The 21,298-nt window shown below is 49.0% G+C and overlaps 1 protein-coding gene across 1 annotated transcript in view; it reads left to right on the forward strand.

The window, feature by feature from the left end:
* The window catches only part of DSCAML1 (DS cell adhesion molecule like 1), a 352,019-nt gene that overhangs the window by 269,825 nt on the left and 60,896 nt on the right, over window positions 1-21,298 (forward strand). Inside the window, exons 9-11 of the mRNA XM_068555005.1 lie at window positions 4,205-4,483; window positions 4,913-5,032; window positions 5,916-6,092. Coding sequence (XP_068411106.1) covers window positions 4,205-4,483; window positions 4,913-5,032; window positions 5,916-6,092 — 576 coding nt within the window. The remainder of the gene's footprint in view (window positions 1-4,204; window positions 4,484-4,912; window positions 5,033-5,915; window positions 6,093-21,298) is intronic.

The raw sequence follows: 21,298 nt of genomic DNA on the forward strand, positions 1-21,298 counted from the left end.
GCATGCCCTCCTCTGTGCAACACCCCCAAACAAGTGGCCGAAACAGCTTTATGGTAGCCAGGGACCACAGGGACTGCCATGACCGCTGTGTCTTTTCAGCCACGTCAGCCTCTGACCTCTCGCCATCACAGCATCTTGCTCTGACCCTGCTTCCCTCACAGCTGACTGAGTTGCCCTCTCACCAAAGATGACTGTGGCCAGAGCAGGGCTCCCAGAGATAAATCCCTTGGTTATGCGGCATCCATGCCCCTTACATGCAGGCCATGTGCTGGGGAAGTGCTAGGAGTCATGGGCAGGAGGGGAGTCTTTGTGGACTATCAACCCTGAAGAGGTCCCTTGTCATCACCGCCATGGAGGTGATCCGAGCCTCAGCTTCCTCTTTCACAGAAGTGGAAATGGACATACACACACACTCAACAAGCCCGTGTCCACCTCTGAGCGCAGGGGAGACACCACAGACTCACAGTTCAGAAAGCAGTCCCATGTCCACATCACGGGGCGCCCCACCCTGCTTCTCAGAGCCTCCCACTCACAGCCTCCTGCTGGTATTCAGCGAGCCCGTGAAGGAGCCGGGATCCCTAGGCTTTCTTCTCCCTCCAGGCGGTCCTCATGTGCTGGAGTTATAGGGTTGTCGGAATGCCAGCCTGGGGCCGAGGAACTCTGTGAGCAGCTCTGGCCTCTACCACTCCCATCAAGCAGTTTCTAAGGGGACACTTACCGCCCCCCACAGAACCACACCTGCCCCATCAACCTGCAGCAGGGCAGAGTGGGGTGGGAAGTAAAGACCCTTACTCCTTGGACTCCTGGGGGTGATCTGGCCATCTACTTCCAGCAGGGCAGCAGTGCACTAGAGAGCTCTGGCTGGCCCGGGTGAATGCCTAACCCCCCCAGGATGGAGGTTGGCTGCTCTCTCCTTCCCTGGCCGCTCGAATTGCCATCAGTGTTATTCCTGAAGACCGGAAGGGAGTGACAGCCCCTGGTTGGCCTCTGCCTCTTGTCTCAGCCTTTTCCCATGCTCTCACTCCATATATTTTGTAAAGCATGTGCATCCTTTAACCCTCAGTCCAAATGCCACCTCCTCCATGCAGCTGCGTTCACCCAACCAGATGATACCTCTTCTCGTCTCTGAGTTCAGTATCTGTGTATTCAGGTGGTGCTTGTCCAGTAACCACAGAGGGAAATGTCTTAACTTCCCGAGCAAATGCTATGCTTCCTGAGGTTCTATCCATATTTTAAGCATGCTTCTACTTTCCCCAGCCCACCCGGAGCATAATGCCTTCACAGAGCAGGCATTTCATAAATATTAGATGAATTAGTTAATTAATGAATTAACCTGCCTTAGTAACTTATTCCATTATCTAAATCCCTTCTTACTGAGAGAGACAATCTTTCCCTTGCCTGAGCTAAATCTCCCTGCCTAGTTTCAGTCTCCACTTGCTCTGTCCTCAACGGAAATGGAGCGCTTGGCCATCCATCCCTGGGGCAAGGCCCTCTCCTCTCTAGGCAGAGCCCCCCAGCTCCTTGCTTGACCCACACATTCCCCTCTGCAGGCACTCATGACTGCCACGACTCTCCCCATGTCCCTAGGGCTCTTAAAGGAGCCAGCTCTGGTGCTAGCAAGGGCCTGAACCTCAGGAAGAACCAAGGGAGAAGCTCCCAGCTCCAAAATTCTGTAGCATAAATACAGCATCTTGAGGAAGAGGGTAGAGCTCCCTCTTTTTCTGGATGAACCCCCATCCTGTGCTCTCCCCACCCCTTGCCCACCTCATAGGTAAACTTCTAAGGTCAACCCAGGAAATGATATCCAGACATATATTTATTCATTTACTCACCTGACAAGCATTTATTGGGCTCCTACAGTTTGCCAGGTAAATAAGTCCTAGTTACTGCCCTGCAGGAACTCCCAGACACCCAGGGAAGGTGGTAATGCAAACAGATACCCCACCGGCATGTGATGAGTGCCATGATCAAGGTGTGAACCAGGTGTTGCAGGGCTGTGCAGGAGGAGGGCAGGCTTCACAGAGGAGGTGGTACTGGAGCGGGGTCTGAAAGGACGGAGAGGAGTTTCCCATGAGGCCTGCTGGGCTCTAGATTTGGGTCTTTGTGGGAAGGAAGACTGGACCAGAACTGGTTCTGCTAAACCTAAGGAGACAAACTGGCTGGCAGATCTGGGTCTCTGCAACAATTCCATCAAAAAGTCCAAGGAGGCCAGAGGACTCAATCTGATCAAAGGACCCCAAAAAGGGCGGTGGGAGCCCATCGAGGAATCTCTGGGAAATCTCAGCAATGAGCATTGGGCCATTACTAGAGTCAGGGTTCCAGACAAATCTCTCTGGAGATATCCAAGGCCCCACAAACCACTCAGAATACTGGGGGCAAGACCCCAGCCCAGGGAGTAGCAGCAGCCAGAGTTTGGGGGTGGGGAGATCCAGACAATGACCGGAGCCCCAGAAAACCTGGACTGAGGACCTGGATTTGGGCCCATGGTGGTTATTTCCACCCAGGGCCCAGCTGTGTGCACCCAGGCCTGGGCTGAATTTCAGAGCTGTGGGTGTTTATGGCAAACCGATGGAGCCCCCATGGCCAGAGTGAAGGGTAAGGTGGGAGGTGACATTGAGGAGGTCAGTTAAGGCCCCTGCTCTCATCCCATAGGGCATGGGGGCAACAGCCCTTCTAAATGTCACTTCCTCTAGACCTAGAACTCTTGACCAGGAACTTCCCCAGAGATCCAAAGGGCTGCCAAGGGTTTTGCCCTGTCCACACCTGGCCACTTCACAGGGGCCGCTTCCTACGGAGCCCTGAAAATCCTTGGGGTGCCTTGGGCATGCATATGATGTCACCTATCCTTTTCCCCCTCAGGGTTCACCCCCTGCTGTGTCCACTCTGGGTGGGGAGAGTAGCAAGCTTCCAAGGAGGGGTGGGGCTGGTGCCTGGGAGAAGGCCAGAGGACTGTGGACAGCCTTGTAATTTAATTATTTGACTGCAGAAAGGATATCTCATCTACTGGGTGCTCATCTTTGTTAAGCTAATTGTCTCCTTCTCTCTCTTCTCCCCCCACTTGCTGGGGAAGTCACTGTGGCCTAACTGAGTTATCATAAAGATAATGGCTGTTGCTCTAGCCAGAGCTGAGAAAGGAGGATCCCTCTTGCAGAGGCTCAGGCTCCAGACAGGCCCCCCCAGGGGCTGAGATGTGGGCAGTAGGAGAGGGGGAGGGCCAAATCTCTGGGGGGTGGGGGCTATGTGGATGACGTTTAGCTGGGTGAGTCTAACCAACTGGTTATCTCGCAGATGACAGGGCTCCCTCTCTGCTCTTTCCTGCCACCCAAGGGGAGCTCGTTTATGAGACAAAGGGGTCTCTGGTCTGGGCATGTTTGGGGCTTTCTCAACAAGGCAACCAGGTAGCATAAGAAAGAGAGCTTGGACTTGGAGAGCAGACAGATCAGGTTTCAAATCCCACAGTCCCCTCTTATGAGCTGGGTGATCTAAGGCAAATGAATTCTCTGCTCTGAACCTCAGTTTTCTCATCTGTATAGTGGGGACAGTTAAGCCCATATCACATTACTGGTGGGAGGTGTGTATAAAGGAGCTGAAAACAACCAGTGATGGGAGCTTCCTCTCACCCGTCCTAATGCATGAAGACAATGGGGTGGGTGATGAGACCTCTACAGGAGGAGACCAGGCTACAGCAGCCTGGCTTTAGATGAGCAGCTGTGGGGTGCACACGAAGGGCAGCCTCAGCATCTGAGGCACGTCATCTCTACCCATCCCAGGCCCCCAGGCCTCTGGGAGACTCAGCTCTGGGATGAGACAGTGAGCACAGGGGCACCGAGGAATGGCAGGGAAGTCAAGTTAAAAGCTGGGCAGTGTGTCAGCAAGCAGACAGGAGTCAAGAAGCACACGAGTCATCACCGTGCAAGTTCCAGGACGAATCTGAAGGTCAGGATGAGTCCAGGCCGGCCCAGGCCCTGAACAGAGACAGCAGATCCAGGCCTGGGTGGGCAGAGGGACGGGAGCCAGGGGACAATGACGGGGCACCCCAGGAGATTCTGCATATACGGGAAAAGAGGCGCCAGTGCCCAGGGAACTCTGTTCACAGCCCACCGCAGGGCTGGGAGGAGCCCGAAGGCCAGGCAGGGAGGGGCATGCTGCCGGCCAGGCTGGGGAGAGTGGGGGCCTGACAGCAGCGCTCCCCTTGCCTTCCCAGTGCCCCCTCTCATCCAGCCCTTCGAGTTCCCGCCTGCCTCCATTGGCCAGCTGCTCTACATCCCCTGCGTGGTGTCCTCGGGGGACATGCCCATCCGCATCACCTGGAGGAAAGATGGACAGGTGATCATCTCAGGCTCGGGCGTGACCATCGAGAGCAAGGAATTCATGAGCTCCCTGCAGATCTCCAGCGTCTCCCTCAAGCACAATGGCAACTACACGTGCATCGCCAGCAACACAGCGGCCACCGTGAGCAGGGAGCGCCAGCTCATCGTGCGCGGTGAGTGAGACGGGCCAGCGAGGTTGCGGGGAGGAAGGGTCCAGCTCTGTCTGCTGCTAAAAACGCTCTCTGGATTTCAAGTCTGAATCACGGGCTCAGAGGAAGTTGACTCTGGCAGGGGCCTTAAAGATCAAGAGGTTCAAACCTCTTACTCTCCAGGCCAGGACACTGAGGCCGTGAGAGGAGAAGACCCTGGCTCAGTTGGTCACTGGTGAAGTCAGAATTGGCACTCAGAATTCCCAGCTCCCAACCCAGTACGACTGGCAGAAGCTCTCAACATCTTGGGTTTCAGATGTTCAGAGGTGCCTGCTCCCAACTTTATAATGGTCCAGGCCGGGCTAACGTTGAATGGAAGGTGCCCAAAGCCCCCAGAAAACCTATCAGAGACCGAGATGATCTGTTCCTCCCCCACCTTCCCTCTTTCTGCAGTGCCCCCTCGATTCGTGGTGCAGCCCAACAACCAGGATGGCATCTATGGCAAGGCTGGTGTGCTCAACTGCTCGGTGGACGGCTACCCCCCACCCAAGGTCATGTGGAAGCATGCCAAGGGTAAGCCCCTGGCCAGCCAACATCTCTGAGCATGGCCAGGGATGGGATGGGGAGGATACTAATGCGACTTGGGCCTGGTCTCTACACATGACTCCTAGCCCTGGGTTCTGAAGTTTAAGGGGATCCCAGGCTATACCTGAACTGGAAGTCATCCTCAGCCACCCCCAAGGGTCTATGGACCAGGAACAGCTGTCATGCTAATTCCAGATTTCCTCTTGTCCCCATAGATTGACCTCTCCCCTCCCACCTCCAACCCTAGAACTCAGTATACTCTCCAACTCTCCCCACCCCACCCTAGGGTCCCAGAGTCTCATTGACCCCTGCTTCTCACCAGTCAAACCTATTCTGGGATCTTGGTCCTTCTTGGAACCCAACTTCATCCCAAGGATGCATTTGGTTTCTGACTAAGCCCTGTGCCAACCTCTTATCCTTACTGTGTCCATGGCTGACTCTGGGGCAATGGGAGGAAGCATCCAAAGCCCCCCTTGGAGGATGGCTGGCTTCTTTCGAAGGCCTGACTGCCTACAACCAGGCAACTGCCATTTGAGGGCTCAATCTTCCCTTTGCCTATTGCCAAGTGGCCCGAAGATAACTCTTTATTCCCCTCCAAGGAATTCAGCCCAAAGGAAGCTCAGTGCCAAGGTGGGCATTGAGCTGAGGCCCCCCAACTCCATCTCCATACCTCAGATCTGAGGCAGGGTCAGACTTCTGTGAGGGTCTTTCCTGTTTCCCAGGAAGCAAGAACTATGTGAGCTCCCAGCACTTTGGGGATGCTACAGAATGGCCCTAGATCAGCAAGAGAAAGGTATCAGGGCCACTCCTTGAGGCACTCCGACCCTCCCCGGCCTAGACACCAGACCTCCTAACTGCCGCCTCGTTTCAGGGAGCGGGAACCCCCAGCAATACCACCCAGTACCCCTCACCGGCCGCATCCAGATCCTGCCCAACAGCTCGCTACTGATCCGCCACGTCCTGGAAGAGGACATCGGCTACTACCTCTGCCAGGCCAGCAACGGCGTGGGCACCGACATCAGCAAGTCCATGTTCCTCACTGTTAAGAGTGAGTCTTGCCCCCATGCGACCCTCCGAACACCCCCTGATCATAGAGCAAGGCCCATCTCTGCACTCACCCTGCCTCCCCATTTGGTTTCCATTGCTCCTTCTGTGAAGGGAAGGCAGGAAGGATTCCTAGACAGAGGTGGGCTTGGGAACCTCTGATGAGGGATTCAAAAGCACTCTCATCTAAAACAATGGCCTCACTCTAAATGGCCCCAGTTCACTCCACTCCAGTCGTGATAAGCTCATGATTTGCTGTACCGCAGTGTCGTACGACAGCCCATTTATTTTGCTCTGTAGGTTGGCAATTCCATCTGAATAGTCATATCAAACAATTTATTTCTTTTATTTAATGTACACTTGCTAGTGTATAACCTGTTTGTTTTTTTTTTTAATGAATGGGTTTTTTTTTAATTATTTAATTAATTATTTATTTATTTATTGCTGTGTTGGGTCTTTGTTTCTATGCGAGGGCTTTCTCTAGTTGTGGCAAGCGGGGGCCACTCTTCATCGCGGTGCACGGGCCTCTCACTATCGCGGCCTCTCTTGTTGCGGAGCACAGGCTCCAGATGCGCAAGCTCAGTAATTGTGGCTCACGGGCCCAGCTGCTCCGCGGCATGTGGGATCTTCCCAGACCAGGGCTCGAACCCGTGTCCCCTACATTGGCAGGCAGATTCTCAACCACTGCGCCACCAGGGAAGCCCTAACCTGTTTGTGGCTTAGCAAGGAGGAGACCACGTATGCAATGTAGGAGATAGGCCTATGGGCAGAGATCCTGGGTTCCAATTCCAGATCCGCCTGATGAGCTTCCTGGCTTTGGGCAAGTGACTTCACGTTTCTAGGTTCCTTTCCTCATCTGTGCTAGAGGTTCATTCCCAGCCCACTCAGCTCCAAAATCATCGTAAATAACACAGGAACTGATCATGGAAAGGGGAAGAAGCTTCAGAAAAGCCAAAAGAGCAATAAAACTCACTCTAGCTCAGTACCGTATCTCTGGCTTCTAAATCCCCAGACCTAGAGCCAGAATCAATGGCGTTGAACTCTAGAATATCCCTGAGTTCTGTTAAGTCACACACAGACATTCCTACTGGACAAGCCTATCCCTTTACATTCTTAGGGGTCTGTATAGTGAGCCCCCAGGAATCATGTCAGGACAGTGTCTGGCCCTTTGTCATGAAACAGACCATGGGCCACGGAGAACAGCAGTAAGAGCCTGAGTTTTAGCATCTGACCAAGCCAACTGTGAATCTGGGCGCCGTGTGGTAATTACAGTGACCTCTACGGGTTTCCTTGGCCTCTGTATCTCATTTTCCTGATGTACAAAAGGAGGGTCAAGAGAGCGCCTTACCTGTTATGTTTTGTATCAAGAGTAAGTCAGATGACATGGATAATGCAACCAGTATGGTAACTGGCACCCAGTAGGCCGTCAGAGATTTAGCCACCAGTTTCGTTTTTAACGGGAGACACTCCAAGGTACGTGTAGGAAAGGCAGCTGAGAGCAGCGCCCAGTGTGCGGTCTGCCCAGCATCTCCCTGGAGTCCCCGCCTTTAAGAATCATAGCTTCTTTATCGCTTGCCAAACCCTCACTCACTCAGCACAAGACGAGGAAGCCCCAGCAATCGATCGATGCTCGGGAAGCTCCAGGCACCGGAATCCCCGCCCTGGGGAGCTCTTCCCTCACACTATCAAAAAGCACTTTGTCCTTAGTAAAACCAGGCAATCAATCTACATCCCTCAGCCGGGGAGAACTTTGCTAATTCTGCCTGCGTGAGGCAAGAGGAATAGTAGGCACCTCGTGGAACTATCGCTATCCTTGGTATTTGATCCTTATCTCCCCACCGTCAGCAGGAGAAAAGAGCCCAAACTCTCAGGCTTTTTTTTTTTTTTTTTTTGGTCTTTGCCCTTTTTCTCTAAGTTAGGGGATTCTACTGGGCAAGCGTGGCGGTGCCTTTGTAGCCCGTGTCTTCTCTGTGGCTCTGAGGTGGATGTGGGTGAAGGGAGACGCAGGGGTCAGGAGGTGGGCTGTGTGCAAGGTGACCCAGTTCACGTCGGCCTGTCGCTGATGTCCTGGGGCGTCCTGGGCAATTCGCTTCTCCCCTCTGGACCTGCATTTTTCGGTGCCATCCTCACTTCACGACCCAGGCAGCAGCTACGAGCACACATCTCGTAAATCCAGGGCAGCCTCGTGAACACGTGCAGCACCAGGTCGCACACTCAGCCACTACGCTCGCAGTAGCGTCCGCCTCTGGCCCCTCTTCCCAAGGGATGATGGGAGCTCCGTACTACTTGTCCTCACTTGTGAGCAGCATCTGGACCTTGTTCCTTCCGTCTTCCCCCTTGTCCTCATTCCAGCCACCTTGTCACTTTGCTCTGCTTCCTTCCATAGTGAGGCACAGGCGCACACCTTCCCTTCATCTGCTCCGTCTCCGGCTCATATTCTCCCACTCGCCGCGCCTCCCTCATCGGCTGCCTGTGACACAGTCTCTCCAAGCTGCTCACGCAGCATCCCCCCTCACACGGCCCTCCCCCACAGGTTGCTTTCCAGCTGTGCCCCCTCCCACACCCTCTGCACACTCGGGGTCTCCAAACCCTCACCCACGTGTGCCCCCTCGGATGACCCTTTCCTTGCACAACTTTCTCTGTCACAAACGCCTCCTTCCATTCCAGCCCCGCTCTCCCCAGTGACCTGCCAGCCATGCTAGAGGCCCCTGTGCCGCCCCAAATGCCAGCAGGAGAGGAGGAGGAATTTGAGGCCTGAGGGCAGTCGGTGCAGAGCACTGAGCACAGCTGGGGCCTCTGCCTGGGGCTGGAGAGTCTGACTGCTTTTCAGTATCAGCCTGAATCATTCCACCCAGCATCTGGCTGCCAGAAGGGGCTCCTGTGACAATGGGACAGTTTGGTGATGGGGGGGTGGTCCTGACCTTCTTTGGGAACTTCCATCCTGCTTCTTGCTGTTTTTCTGCGGGCACACTGCTTCAGGTAACCCACCCTCAGCTCCTCCCCTTGGACATCCTTCCCCCGCCAGCTCTGCCCTTTTCCTTCTTCATTCTCCCTCTACCTCTCCCACCTCCCCCAGGTAGGCGCAGGTAGATAGGGAAGAACCCACAGGACCTGGGCCCATGGGCCACAGATGGGCTTGCCAGGGCTAAGCCCTTCCTAGTCATCCCTCAGTCCGTCTCAGACAGCCCACACCGCCAGCACTCCCCCCACCCCCCACCGCCACCCGCAAGGCCAGCTACAGAAAGACCTGCCATTTATAAAGCCAATTGCACGGCTGTCCTTGATGCCCGTAACACGCTCAGGAAAACGTTGACCCTATACGGCTCCACCTTGTCAGACCTCACACTTGTGTGACCTCTCAGAAGGCAAACTGACCTTAATCCCCGCTTTAGCCAAGTAGAAGTAAGAGAGTAAATATATCAAAGGGATAGACATCATAAAAAGCGTTCAAGTGTCAAATTGGACGTTTGTGGTTGCCCTCTGTTGGGAACCATTGACCCTGACAGTTTCCAGTGATAACAGACGCTCACTGGGCACTCACTAAATAGTCCATAAAACTCTGTGGATTAGAGCACAGACTTTAGAACCAGAGAGACCTGGGTTCAAATCCCAGCTCTGCCGCTTGATAGCTGTGGGATCTTGGACAGCAATCTCTGTAAGCCCCAATTTCCTCCTCTGTAAGTTTGGAAATATAATACTATTTACTCATCGGTAAGATCCAAGTGAGACACGCACTTACAGCAATTAACACAGTACCTGGCACCAAATACACATTCAATAATCATGAGCAATCATTAGTTTTAGGTGCTGAAAATCTAGTGATGGATAAAATGGAGTTGCTATTCTCAGGGAATTTAAGATCTTGAAGAGGAGATAGACATATACCCAAAATAACTATAATACACAAAGTGATGACTGCCTTAAAAAGCCACAAACAATGTGACACAGAGAGAATCAGGGATGGAGTAATCAGTTTTAATTTGCAGGGCCAACAAGGGAAAGCCAAGAAAAGCTCCACAAAAGCAACAGTCACTAAGTAGGACTTGAAGGATGAGAAGGATTCTGACAAGAGCCAACAGAAGCAAAGGTCATTCCATTCCAGGATGATGACAAAGAATAGCAAGAGCATGGAGGCAGGCAAGGCCATGCGTGTCATCAGATGAAAGGGGAACTTAGGGTGTCTGGTGGAGAATGAAGGGAGGATGGGCAGGGAGAATACATGTGAGGTGCTTATGGGTTTTGGAAGCGAAATGTTTTCCTTTTATGCAGTGTTGACTCTCGATATCAGGCACCAAACCAGAGTTCCAGGAGCTCAGGGGTCTGATGGCGGTTGGGATTCCAGAGGTGGTTCTTAGAGAATTGCTTTCCTCGAGCCCCCAGATTTCTAAGAGTTCGTTAAAGGGAGCAAAAGGCTTTCCTAGCCCCTGGACACCCGTGTTGGCAACCATTCAGTCCCAGTCGGTCCCCACTCCTCCCTGACCCCAAGAGCATGGGTGGTGCTGAGGCTGTGAGTGCCTGAGCACACAGCCCAGCCTACGACTGTCACAGCACAGCGCTCAGCACTTGACAATTTACAAAGCCCATACCTTGCCTGTGAGGTTGGTGGGCAATAGCTCCTTCTCAGAGAAGGGAAGGTGCTGGATCAAGGTCATTGGGTGATACTGTCCCAGCTGAGACAGGAGCTTGCCTCTGTGGACTCACGGTTTGGTAGAGAGAGCACAGAGCAAGAGACAGAAGACTGGTTGCTGGTCCCGACTCCGACTCACTGGCTCTGTATCTGTGAGCCATTCCTTCCCTTCTCTGGGCCTCGGTTTCCCCATCTGTACAATAAGAGGCCTGGACTAGAATCTAGTCATAGCTGAACCCAAGGTCCCTGCCAGCTCAGACAATCTATGATTCTAGCTGTGTGCATGGTCCTTTCAGGACACCAGACTGCCTCCCAGAACTTGGTTGAAAAATAAATGTAATTAACAGAAGAAAATACTACATCCACAGAGCTACCTTTTATCTCCCTGTTACAAAGTAAATTTAAAAAAAAGAGAGGTAATGACCAAAAGGAGAAAGAGGCAATCCGTCCTCCAGTTGACACGTGGGGGAAAAAATAAAGCATCTTCAAAGAGAATGCTTCACCGAGAGGCAGGTACAAAGAAAGGCTGCTTAGCCCAGGTTGCAAGGGGCTGGCTGTGTTTTTTTTGTTTTTTGTGTTTCTTGAGGTTTGTTTTTTTTTTTTTGAATATTTGAGTTTTATTTTATTTATTTTTTTGTACAGCAGGTTCTTATTAGTTATCTATTTTATACATATCAGTGTATACATGTCAATCCCAATCTCCCAGTTCATCCCACCACCACCCGCCCCCCACCCCGCCACTTACCCCCTTGGTGTCCATACGTTTGTTCTCTACATCTGTGTCTCTATTTCTGCCCTGCAAACCAGTTCATCTCTACCATTTTTCTAGGTTCCACATATATGTGTTAATATACGATATTTGTTTTTCTCTTTCTGACTTACTTCACTCTGTATGACAGTCTCTAGATCCATCCACGTCTCTACAAATGACCCAGTTTTGTTCCTTTTTATGCCTGAGTAATATTCCATTGTATATATGTACCACATCTTCTTTATCCATTTGTATGTCGATGGACATTTAGGTTGCTTCCATGACCTGGCTATTGTAAATAGTGCTGCAATGAACATTGGGGTGCATGTGTCTCTTTGAATTATGGTTTTCTCAGGGTATATGCCCAATAGTGGGATTGCTGGGTCATATGGTAATTCTATATTTAGTTTTTTAAGGAACCTCCATACTGTTCTCCATAGTGGTTGTATCAATTTACATTCCCACCAACAGTGCAAGAGGGTTCTCTTTTCTCCACACCCTCTCCAGCATTTGTTGTTTGTAGATTTTCTGATGCTGCCCATTCTAACTGGTGTGAGGCGATACCTCATTGTAGCTTTGATTTGCATTTCTCTAATAATTAGTGATATTGAGCAGCTTTTCATATGCTTCTTGGCCATCTGTATGTCTTCTTTGGAGAAATGTCTATTTAGGTCCTCTGCCCATTTTTGGATTGGGTTGTTTGTTTTTTTTAATATTGAGCTGCATGAGCTGTTTATATATTTTGGAGATTAATCCTTTGTCCGTTGATTAGCTTGCAAATATTTTCTCCCATTCTGAGGGCTGTTTTTTCACCTTGTTTGTAGTTTCCTTTGCTTTGCAAAAGCTTTTAAGTTTCATTAGGTCCCATTTGTTTATTTTGGTTTCTATTTCCATTACTCTAGGAGGTGGATCAAAAAAGATCTTGCCGTGATTTATGTCAGAGTGTTCCTCCTACGTTTTCCTCTAAGGGTTTTATAGTGTCCAGTCTTACATTTAGGTCTCTAATCCATTTTGAGTTTATTTTTGTGTATGGTGTTAGGGAGTGTTCTAATTTCATTCCTTTACATGTAGCTGTCCAGTTTTCCCAGCACCACTTATTGAAGAGACTGTCTTTTCTCCATTGTATATCCTTGGCTCCTTTGTCATAGATTAGTTGACCATAGGTGCGTAGGTTTATCTCTGGGCTTTCTATCCTGTTCCATTGATCTGTATTTCTGTTTTTGTGCCAGTACCATATTGTCTTGATTACTGTAGCTTTGTAGTATATTCTGAAGTCAGGGAGTCTGATTCTTCCAGCTCTGTTTTTTTCCCTCAAGACTACATTGGCTATTCGGGGTCTTTTGTATCTCCATACAAATTTTAAGATTGTTTGTTCTAGTTCTGTGAAAAATGCCACTGATAATTTGATAGCAATTGCATTGACTCTGTAGATTGCTTTGAGTAGTATAGTCATTTTCACAATATTGATTCTTCTAATTTAAGAACATGGTATACCTCTCCATCTGTTTTTGTCATCTTTGATTTCTTTCATCAGCATCTTATACTTTTCTGAGTACAGGTCTTTTACCTCCTTAGGTAGGTTTATTACTAGGTATTTTATTCTTTTTGTTGCCATGGTGAATGGGATTGTTTCCTTAATTTCTCTGTCTGATCTTTCATTGTTAGTGTATAGAAATGCAAGAGATTTCTGTGCATTAATTTTGTATCATGCAACTTTACCAAATTCATTGATGAGCTCTAGTAGTTTTCTGGTGGCATCTTTAGGATTCTCTATGTATAGTATCATGTCATCTGCAAACAGTGACAGCTTTACTTCTTCTTTTCCAATTTGTATTCCTTTTATTTCTTTTTCTTCTCTGATTGCCGTGTCTAGGACTTCCAAAACTATGTTGAATAATAGTCATGAGAGTGGACATCCTTGTCTTGTTCGTCATCTTAGAGGAAATGCTTTCAGTTTTTCACCATTGAGAATGATGTTTGCTGTGGGTTTGTCCTATATGGCCTTTGTTATGTTGAGGTAGGTTCCCTCTATGCCCACTTTCTGGAGAGTGTTTTATCATAAATGGGTGTTGAATTTTGTCAAAAGCTTTTTCTGCATCTATTGAGATGATCATATAGTTTTTATTATTCAATTTGTTAATATGGTGGATCACATTGATTGATTTGCGTATATTGAAGAATCCTTGCATCCCTGGGATAAATCCCACTTGATCATGGTGTATGATCCTTTTAATGTGTTGTTGGATTCTGTTTGCTCATATTTTGTTGAGGATTTTTGCATCTATATTCATCAGTGATAATAATCTGTAATTTTCTTTTTTTGTAGTATCTTTGTCTGGTTTTGGTATCAGGGTGATGGTGGCCTCATAGAATGAGTTTGGGAGTGTTCCTTCCTCTGCAGTTTTTTAGAAGAGTTTGAGAAGGATGGGTGTTAGCTCTTCTCTAAATGTTTGACAGAATTCACCTGTGAAGCCATCTGGTCCTGGACTTTTGTTTGTTGGAAGATTTTTAATCACAGTTTCAATTTCATTATTTGTGATTGGTCTGTTCATATTTTCTATTTCTTCCTGGACCAGTCTTGGAAGGTTATACCTTTCTAAGAATTTGTTCATTTCTTCCAGGTTGTCCATTTTATTGGCATAGAGTTGCTTGTAGTAGTCTCTTAGGATGCTTTGTATTTCTGCGGTGTCTGTTGTAACTTCTCCTTCTTCATTTCTAATTTTATTGATTTGAATCCTCTCCCTCTTTTTCTTGATGAGTCTGGCTAATGGTTTATCAATTTTGTTTATCTTCTCAAAGAACCAGCTTTTAGTTTTATTGATCTTTGCTATTGTTTTCTTTGTTTCTATTTCATTTATTTCTGCTCTGATCTTTATGATTTCTTTCCTTCTACTAACTTTGGGTTTTGTTTGTTCTTCTTTCTCTAGTTCCTTTAGGTGTAATCTAACCTTACATAGAAAGGTTTATTTGAGATTTTTCTTGTTTCTTGAGGTAGGCTTGTATTGCTATAAACTTCCCTCTTAGAACTGCTTTTTGCTGCATCCCGTAGATTTTGGATTGTCATGTTTTCGTTGTCATTTGTCTCTAGGTATTTTTTGATTTCCTCAGTGATCGCTTGGTTATTTAGTAATGTATTGTTTAGCCTCCATGTGTTTGTGTTTTTTTACCTTTTTTTCCCTGTAATTGATTTCTAATCTCATAGCGTTGTGGTTGGAAGAGATGCTTGATATGATTTCATTTTTCTTAAATTTACTGAGGCTTGATTTGTGACCCAAGATGTGATCTATCCTGGAGAATATTCCGTGTGTACTTGAGAAGAAAGTGTAATCTGCTCTTTTTCGGTAGAATGTCCTGTAAATAACAATTAAATCTATCTGGTGTATTGTGTCATTTAAAGCTTGTGTTTCCTTATTAATTTTCTGTCTGGATGATCTATCCATTGGTGTAAGTGAGGTGTTAAAGTCCCCCACTATTATTGTGTTACTGTTGATTTCCTCTTTTATAGCTGTTAGCAGTTGCCTTATGTATTGAGGTGCTCCATGTTGGGTGCATATATATTTATAATTGTTATATCTTCTTCTTGGATTGATCCCTTGATCATTATGTAGTGTCCTTCCTTGTCTCTTGTAACATTCTTTATTTTAAAGTCTATTTTATCTGATATGAGTACTGCTACTCCAGCTTTCTTTTGATTTCCATTTGCATGGAATATCTTTTTCCATCCCCTCACTTTCAGTCTGTATGTGTCCCTAGGTCTGAAGTGGGTCTCTTGTAGACAGCATATATATGGGTCTTGTTTTTGTATCCATTCAGCGAGCCTGTGTCTTTTGGTTGGAGCATTTAATCCATTCACGTTTAAGGTAATTATCTATATGTATGTTCCTATTACCATTTTCTTAATTGTTATGGGTTTGTTTTTGTAGATCCTTTTCTTCTCTTGTGTTTCCCACTTAGAGAAGTTCCTTTACCATTTGTTGTAGAGCTGGTTTCATGGTGCTGAATTCTCTTAGCTTTTGCTTGTCTATAATGCTTTTGATTTCTCCATCAAAACTGAATGAGATCCTTGCCAGGTAGAGTAATCTTGGTTGTAGGTTCTTCCCTTTCATCACTTTAAATATATTGTGTCACTTCCTTCTGGCTTGTAGAGTGTCTGCTGAGAAATCAGCTGTTAACCTTATGGGAGTTCCCTTGTATGTTATTTGTCATTTTTCCCTTGTGGCTTTCAATAATTTTTCTATGTCTTTAATTTTTGCCACTTTGATTACTATGTGTCTCGGCGTGTTTCTCCTTGGGTTAATCCTGTATGGGACTCTCTGCGCTTCCTGGACTTGTGTGGCTATTTCCTTTCCCATGTTAGGGAAGTTTTCGACTATAATCTCTTCAAATATTTTCTCTGGTCCTTTCTTTCTCTCTTCTCCTTCTGGGACCACTATAATGCGAATGTTGTTGCGTTTAATGTTGTCCCAGAGGTCTCTTAGGCTGTCTTCATTTCTTTTCATTCTTTTTTCTTTAGTCTGTTCCGCAGCCGTGAATCCCACCATTCTGTCTTCCAGGTCACTTATCCATTCTTCTACCTCAGTTATGCTGCTATTGATTCCTTCTAGTGTATTTTTCATTTCAGTTATTGTATTGTTCATCTCTGTTTGTTTGTTCTTTAATTCTTCTAGGTGTTTGTTCTTTAATTCTTCTAGGTGTTTGTTCTTTAATTCTTCTAGGTCTTTGTTAAACGTTTCTTGCATCTTCTCAATCTTTGCCTCCATTCTTTTTCCGAGGTCCTGGATCATCTTCACTATCATTATTCTGAATTTTTTCTGGAAGGTTGCCTATCTCCACTTCATTTAGTTGTTTTTCTGGGGTTTTGTCTTGTTCCTTCATCTGGTACAAAGCCCTCTGCCTTTTCATTTTGTCTATCTTTCTGTGAATGTGGTTTTCCTTCCACAGGCTGTAGAACTGTAGTTCTTCTTGCTTCTCCTGTCTGCCCTCTGGTGGATGAGGCTATCTTGCTGGCTGTGTTTTGATGCCACTACTGCACAGGACTCGGCAGCCCCCTTTTGCTGCAGGTTACCTGATTAGATAGGTCCTTTTGCATCCCCCAGACTCCCCTCCACTCTGTGAAAGCTCCAGTGATGGGGCCAAGGCAAAACCCTTGGCCAGTTAAACCCATAAGGGCTCTCTGTTTGGTCTGAGTTTTGATTTGTTTGTTTAGCAAAATGTCAGACCAATTAAAGCCATATCCAAGAGCCCTCCAGAGCACACAGGCAGCTGCAGAGTCACAGAATTCAGGAGGGAAGAGAGGAGGAGCCAAGTGGTGATTGGGGAAGTGGGGAAGGGGGGGGTCCACCCTGGTGGAAGGAAGCCCCATGCCTGGTTAGACCAGGTCACCCACCAGTGGTTGACCACCGGTGCAGAGGTCAGGATGCAAAACCTTGGAAAGATAACTGTGTATCTGATGACCTGAGGTGGTCCTAATTTCAAATTTACCCAAAGGAATCTCCTCCTTGTCAGGCAGAAGCAGCACCTCCCTTAGGCCTGGTGACTGGGGCTCCTGCTCTAGAGGACCTCTTCTGCCCTCCTCAGCGCCCACCCTTCCCACAGGGCAAGGAGTCTCCAACCAAAGGACATGGCTGCCCAGAGCCCACAGCTCCCTTTCTAGACCAGGCTGGATGCATCCTGTCACCAGGCCAGGCTCCCTCCTGCAGCCCCCACTGAGCCCTGGCCAGGAGGTCAAGCCATGGGCCAGCTTGGGCTCCCCCGCCCTATGTAGGACCCAGGGAGGCCAAAATGAGTAGAAGGCTTAGGGGACAGGAAGGCCTTGACCAGGGAGATGAGTGTCCTGATCTCTTGTCCCCCACGTCCCCCACTGCTTCCGGGTGAACTGGGGTCAGTCACTCCCTCTCCCTGGGACTCAGTCTGCTCGTGTGCTCAGAGGAGTCACGATTCTTCTCTCCCTCTCCCTCAGCCCCCAAGGCATTAACAGAGCTCAACGAGTGGGTGACATTTGCTGTGCCAGTGCACACCTGGCAGGCAGTGTGATCACAATTCCAGAACCTATCTTTCAGAAGCTGGGGCCTTTAGTGTTTTAGGGGTTTATTTAAAAAAGCAAGTCTAAGTCAGAGAAGCATGGGAGATCGTACTGACCTCCAAAGGCCAACAGTATCATTGGAGCAAGTTATGTCACGTCCAAACCCAGCCCCCAAAGGGACCTTTGTACAAAGGTTTTAAGGTAGGAAAAAAAAGTCTCCATGTGAAACAACCCCCCAACCCAGTCCCACCCCCTCTCATCATCACAGCAAGCCAGGTCCCCTGACAGCAGGAGAGATTTTAGTGAAGGGAGAGGAATGAACCTGCCTGTGCAACCTCCATTCCCAGTTTGAAAGCTCCTGTCCCACGCCCTCATCTGGGCCCTTACGTCCTTCTTAGAGGCTTTGGGCAGTGGTGGCACAAAGTACATCACCACCACTCCACCGTCACCCCTGCAGTCAGTCCCCATGACCGTGAGCATGGCAGACCTTCCAGATGGATCTGGGCTCTAAGGGATCATCCAAGGCTTTCCCTGCATTCAGCTCCAGCGGGTCTGGATGTTAATAACAAAATTTGTAATAACAAAATTACACTCACTGTACTTGCCAACCAAGGAAAATGTGCCAGTAATTTCAAGGCACAAGGGAGTCAGGGCTATCACTGGGTGCCTCAGTTTACTAGATAAGAAAATGCAGACAGGCCAAGAGCTACATTAGTGCCTCCAGACCCTGCCGTAAGTGGGGAGCCCAGAGCTGCTCCCCCCGTTGTGATCAAAGCCCCTCTGAATGGCAGGGGCGGAATAAATTATTGGATCGGTCGAGCCATAAACATGTACTTCCTGAGAAGCCCCTATGTGTCCAATGTGGCCTCAAGGTCTGAGAAAGAGAGAACAGCAAGAGTAAGTCACCACCCCTGCCCTCAGGGTGCTTACAAACTAGTTAGGAAGCTGGCACTAACCTTCAGGAAGTGAGGCAAGATAGTGTGCTAAAAGGTCCAGTTCATTTTCTGATTGTTTATACTAATAGGAAAAAAAAAATTTGTGTGTGTGCATTGATTTTGTACACTTAAATCTTGCTAAATTCACTTTAATAAATACAAATCATCCAGACTGGAAAATTTTTTTTTAAAATAAAAAGATCTGGGGTTACACGTGCAGTGTTGGGTTTGAGAAGGAAAAACCCAGTGTGGACAGACATGGTCAGACAGAGCTTTCTAGGGGAGCAGGACTTGGGTGGAACCTTAGGAATAGGTAGGGTTTGGATCGACAAAGGGAAGAAAGGAGGGCGGGCAGGTGGAAGGCGTGGGAGGCGGTGGGGAGGACGTCTGATAGGAGGGCTGGGGATGAGGGGATGGATAGTGGCGCCGAAGTCTGGATGTGCTCCTCGGGTCTTGAGCAGGGAATGGAGAGAAAGGGGGAGCCTAAGAGTCGCTGAGAAGGAACAGGTGCCAGCCCGGATGATGGACTGGGCAAAAGGATGGGGGAGAGTCAAGGGCTCCAGGCTAAGGGATAAGTATGACGGTGCCACCAATAAAAATGAAGGAGGTGGCGGGACTTCCCTGGTGGCGCAGTGGTTAAGACTCTGCGCTCCCAATGCAGGGGGCCCGGGTTCGATCCCTCGTCCAAGAACTAGATCCCGCACGCATGCCGCAACTAAGAGTTCTCACGCCACAACTAAGGAGCCGGTGAGCCACAACTAAGACCCAGGGCAACCAAATAAATAAATAAATAAATATTTTTCAAATTATTAAAAAAAAAAAAAATGGGAGTGGAGAGATGACATGTTTGCTTCGTGCTGGGGGTGCCCTGACGCAGCTGAACCCTGGCTGCCTTTCTGCCAGGATTTCTACTCAGAGGAGTGTGCTGGACCCAATGACCCCTACAGCTCCCACCTCGCCAGGTGACTCACGAGTCATTGTGTGACTAACAGCTGTCCTATCCTGGGCCGGGAAGGGTGACACGGGTGGGCTTTCCCCGGCAGCCCAAGCCCTGACCCCATCCCCGCCCAGTACTCAGGACACCGTCAGGCTCCCACGTGGGCCTCTCAGGTCTACGGAGACTTGAGACCTGGCAAAGTCGAGATTTGGAGAAAATTTTCTCCTGCTTTCACTGCTCATGGGCAGCAGGTGTGCATCCCCGGGCCAGGTGCTGGGGTGGAAGCTGCGGGCAAGGGCACTGTGGCCCGGGCACGCTCCCGCCACTGCTCGCCTGCTGCCAGCCTGTCCGTGGCGCTGGGGGTGTAACGGGGGTGGGCTCCCCACAGAGCAGAGAGGGTAAAGCCCACAACCTCCCGCCTCAGGAAGCCCCCTCCAGCTCCATGGGGACAGGCTGTGGCTGTCCTCCTGGAAACTCTGCACAGGGAATTTCTGTCACACACTGGAACCTTGTATTCGTTCCCTAGGGCCCCTGTAACAAAGTACCACAAACTGAGTGGCTTAAAGAACAGAACTGTATTCTCTCACAGCTCTGGGAGGCTAGAAATCCCAAATCAAGGTGCCGGCAGGGCTGTGCTCTCTCCTCAGGCTCTCAGGGAACGTGTTTTCTTGCCTCTTCCGGGGGCTGCCAGCGATCCTGGGCATCCCTTGGATTGTAGATGCATCCCTCCACCCTCTGCCTCTGTCTCCCCGGGTGTCTTCACACCATCTTCCCTCTGTGTGTGTCTCCCTTCCCCTTCTTATAAGGACACCAGTCATATTGGACTAAGGACCATCCTACCCCAGTAAGACGTCTTAATTATATCTGCAAAGATCCTATTTCCAAATAAGGTCACAGTCACAGGTCCTGATCTCATGTGGCCTCGGCCTGCAGCAACTTGAGGCAGGATTTCGATTCCCAGCCAGAGATTGGGCAGCGGTAGTGAGAGCGCTGAATCCTGGCCACCAGACCACCAGGGACCAGTGGCCAGCGACACGGCCCTGGCCCGTCAGCTATGAAGAAATGAATTTCCACACAGAGACGGAAAGTAGTGAAGCAAGTAAAGTGTTTATGAGGAGGAAAAAGAGTACAGTACATGTGGATAGACACATGGGCGGGCCTAGAGAGAGAGAGAGTCGCTCACTCGTGGCAGTTTAAATCACTTTTATGTGGCATTTCTTCTGGGTTTCCTTTGACCAGTCATCTTGCTTTGCCTGGTTCTGAGTCCGTATTTGGTTTATCTCAGGGTCCTCCCCTGTGTGCGTGCGCATCTCTTGGCCAAGATGGATTCTAGTGAAGAGGCCTTTGGGTAGCTGGCATCACTTACTACGAGGTGGCACCCCCTCCCTTTTTGACCTCCACGGAGCCTTTCTGCGCATGTGTAGTCGGGGAGATCTCCTTGATTTCAAGAATGAGGAATACGTGGTCTCTTATCTTCCATCTGGGCAGGGCCCAGCCTCCTCCATCATCCTGCTTTTATGGAGTTTCTGCTATTATGGAGTTTCTGTCCACAGGGGAGAAACTGTTCAGCCTGGGGCCCATCTATCTCCTACCTTAGTACCAGGATCTAGGACTGGACATATCTTTTTGGGGCACACAATTCAAACCACAACAATCCCCAGGCCCAGTGATTTATTATCCATAACTGCATGCTTTCCAGAACTCTGGAAGCTGAAGTGCTCTCCTTTCCAATATCCTACAACTGCCCTTGTCTGAATGCAACCAGCCTCCTAACAGAAACTCCTTCTTTGTTGAGAGTCGACAAGCCCAGCTTCTCCTGTGCACTAACCCTAGAGCAGTGGTCAGCAAACTGACCAAGGGCCATATCCGGCCAGCTGCCTGCTTTGCTGGAGCCCAGCCACGCCCATTCTTCATATCCTATTGTCCATGGCTGCTTTC

This window comes from Eschrichtius robustus, chromosome 11 (assembly GCF_028021215.1).
Source record: "Eschrichtius robustus isolate mEscRob2 chromosome 11, mEscRob2.pri, whole genome shotgun sequence".
Classification (NCBI taxonomy): Eukaryota; Metazoa; Chordata; class Mammalia; order Artiodactyla; family Eschrichtiidae; genus Eschrichtius; species Eschrichtius robustus.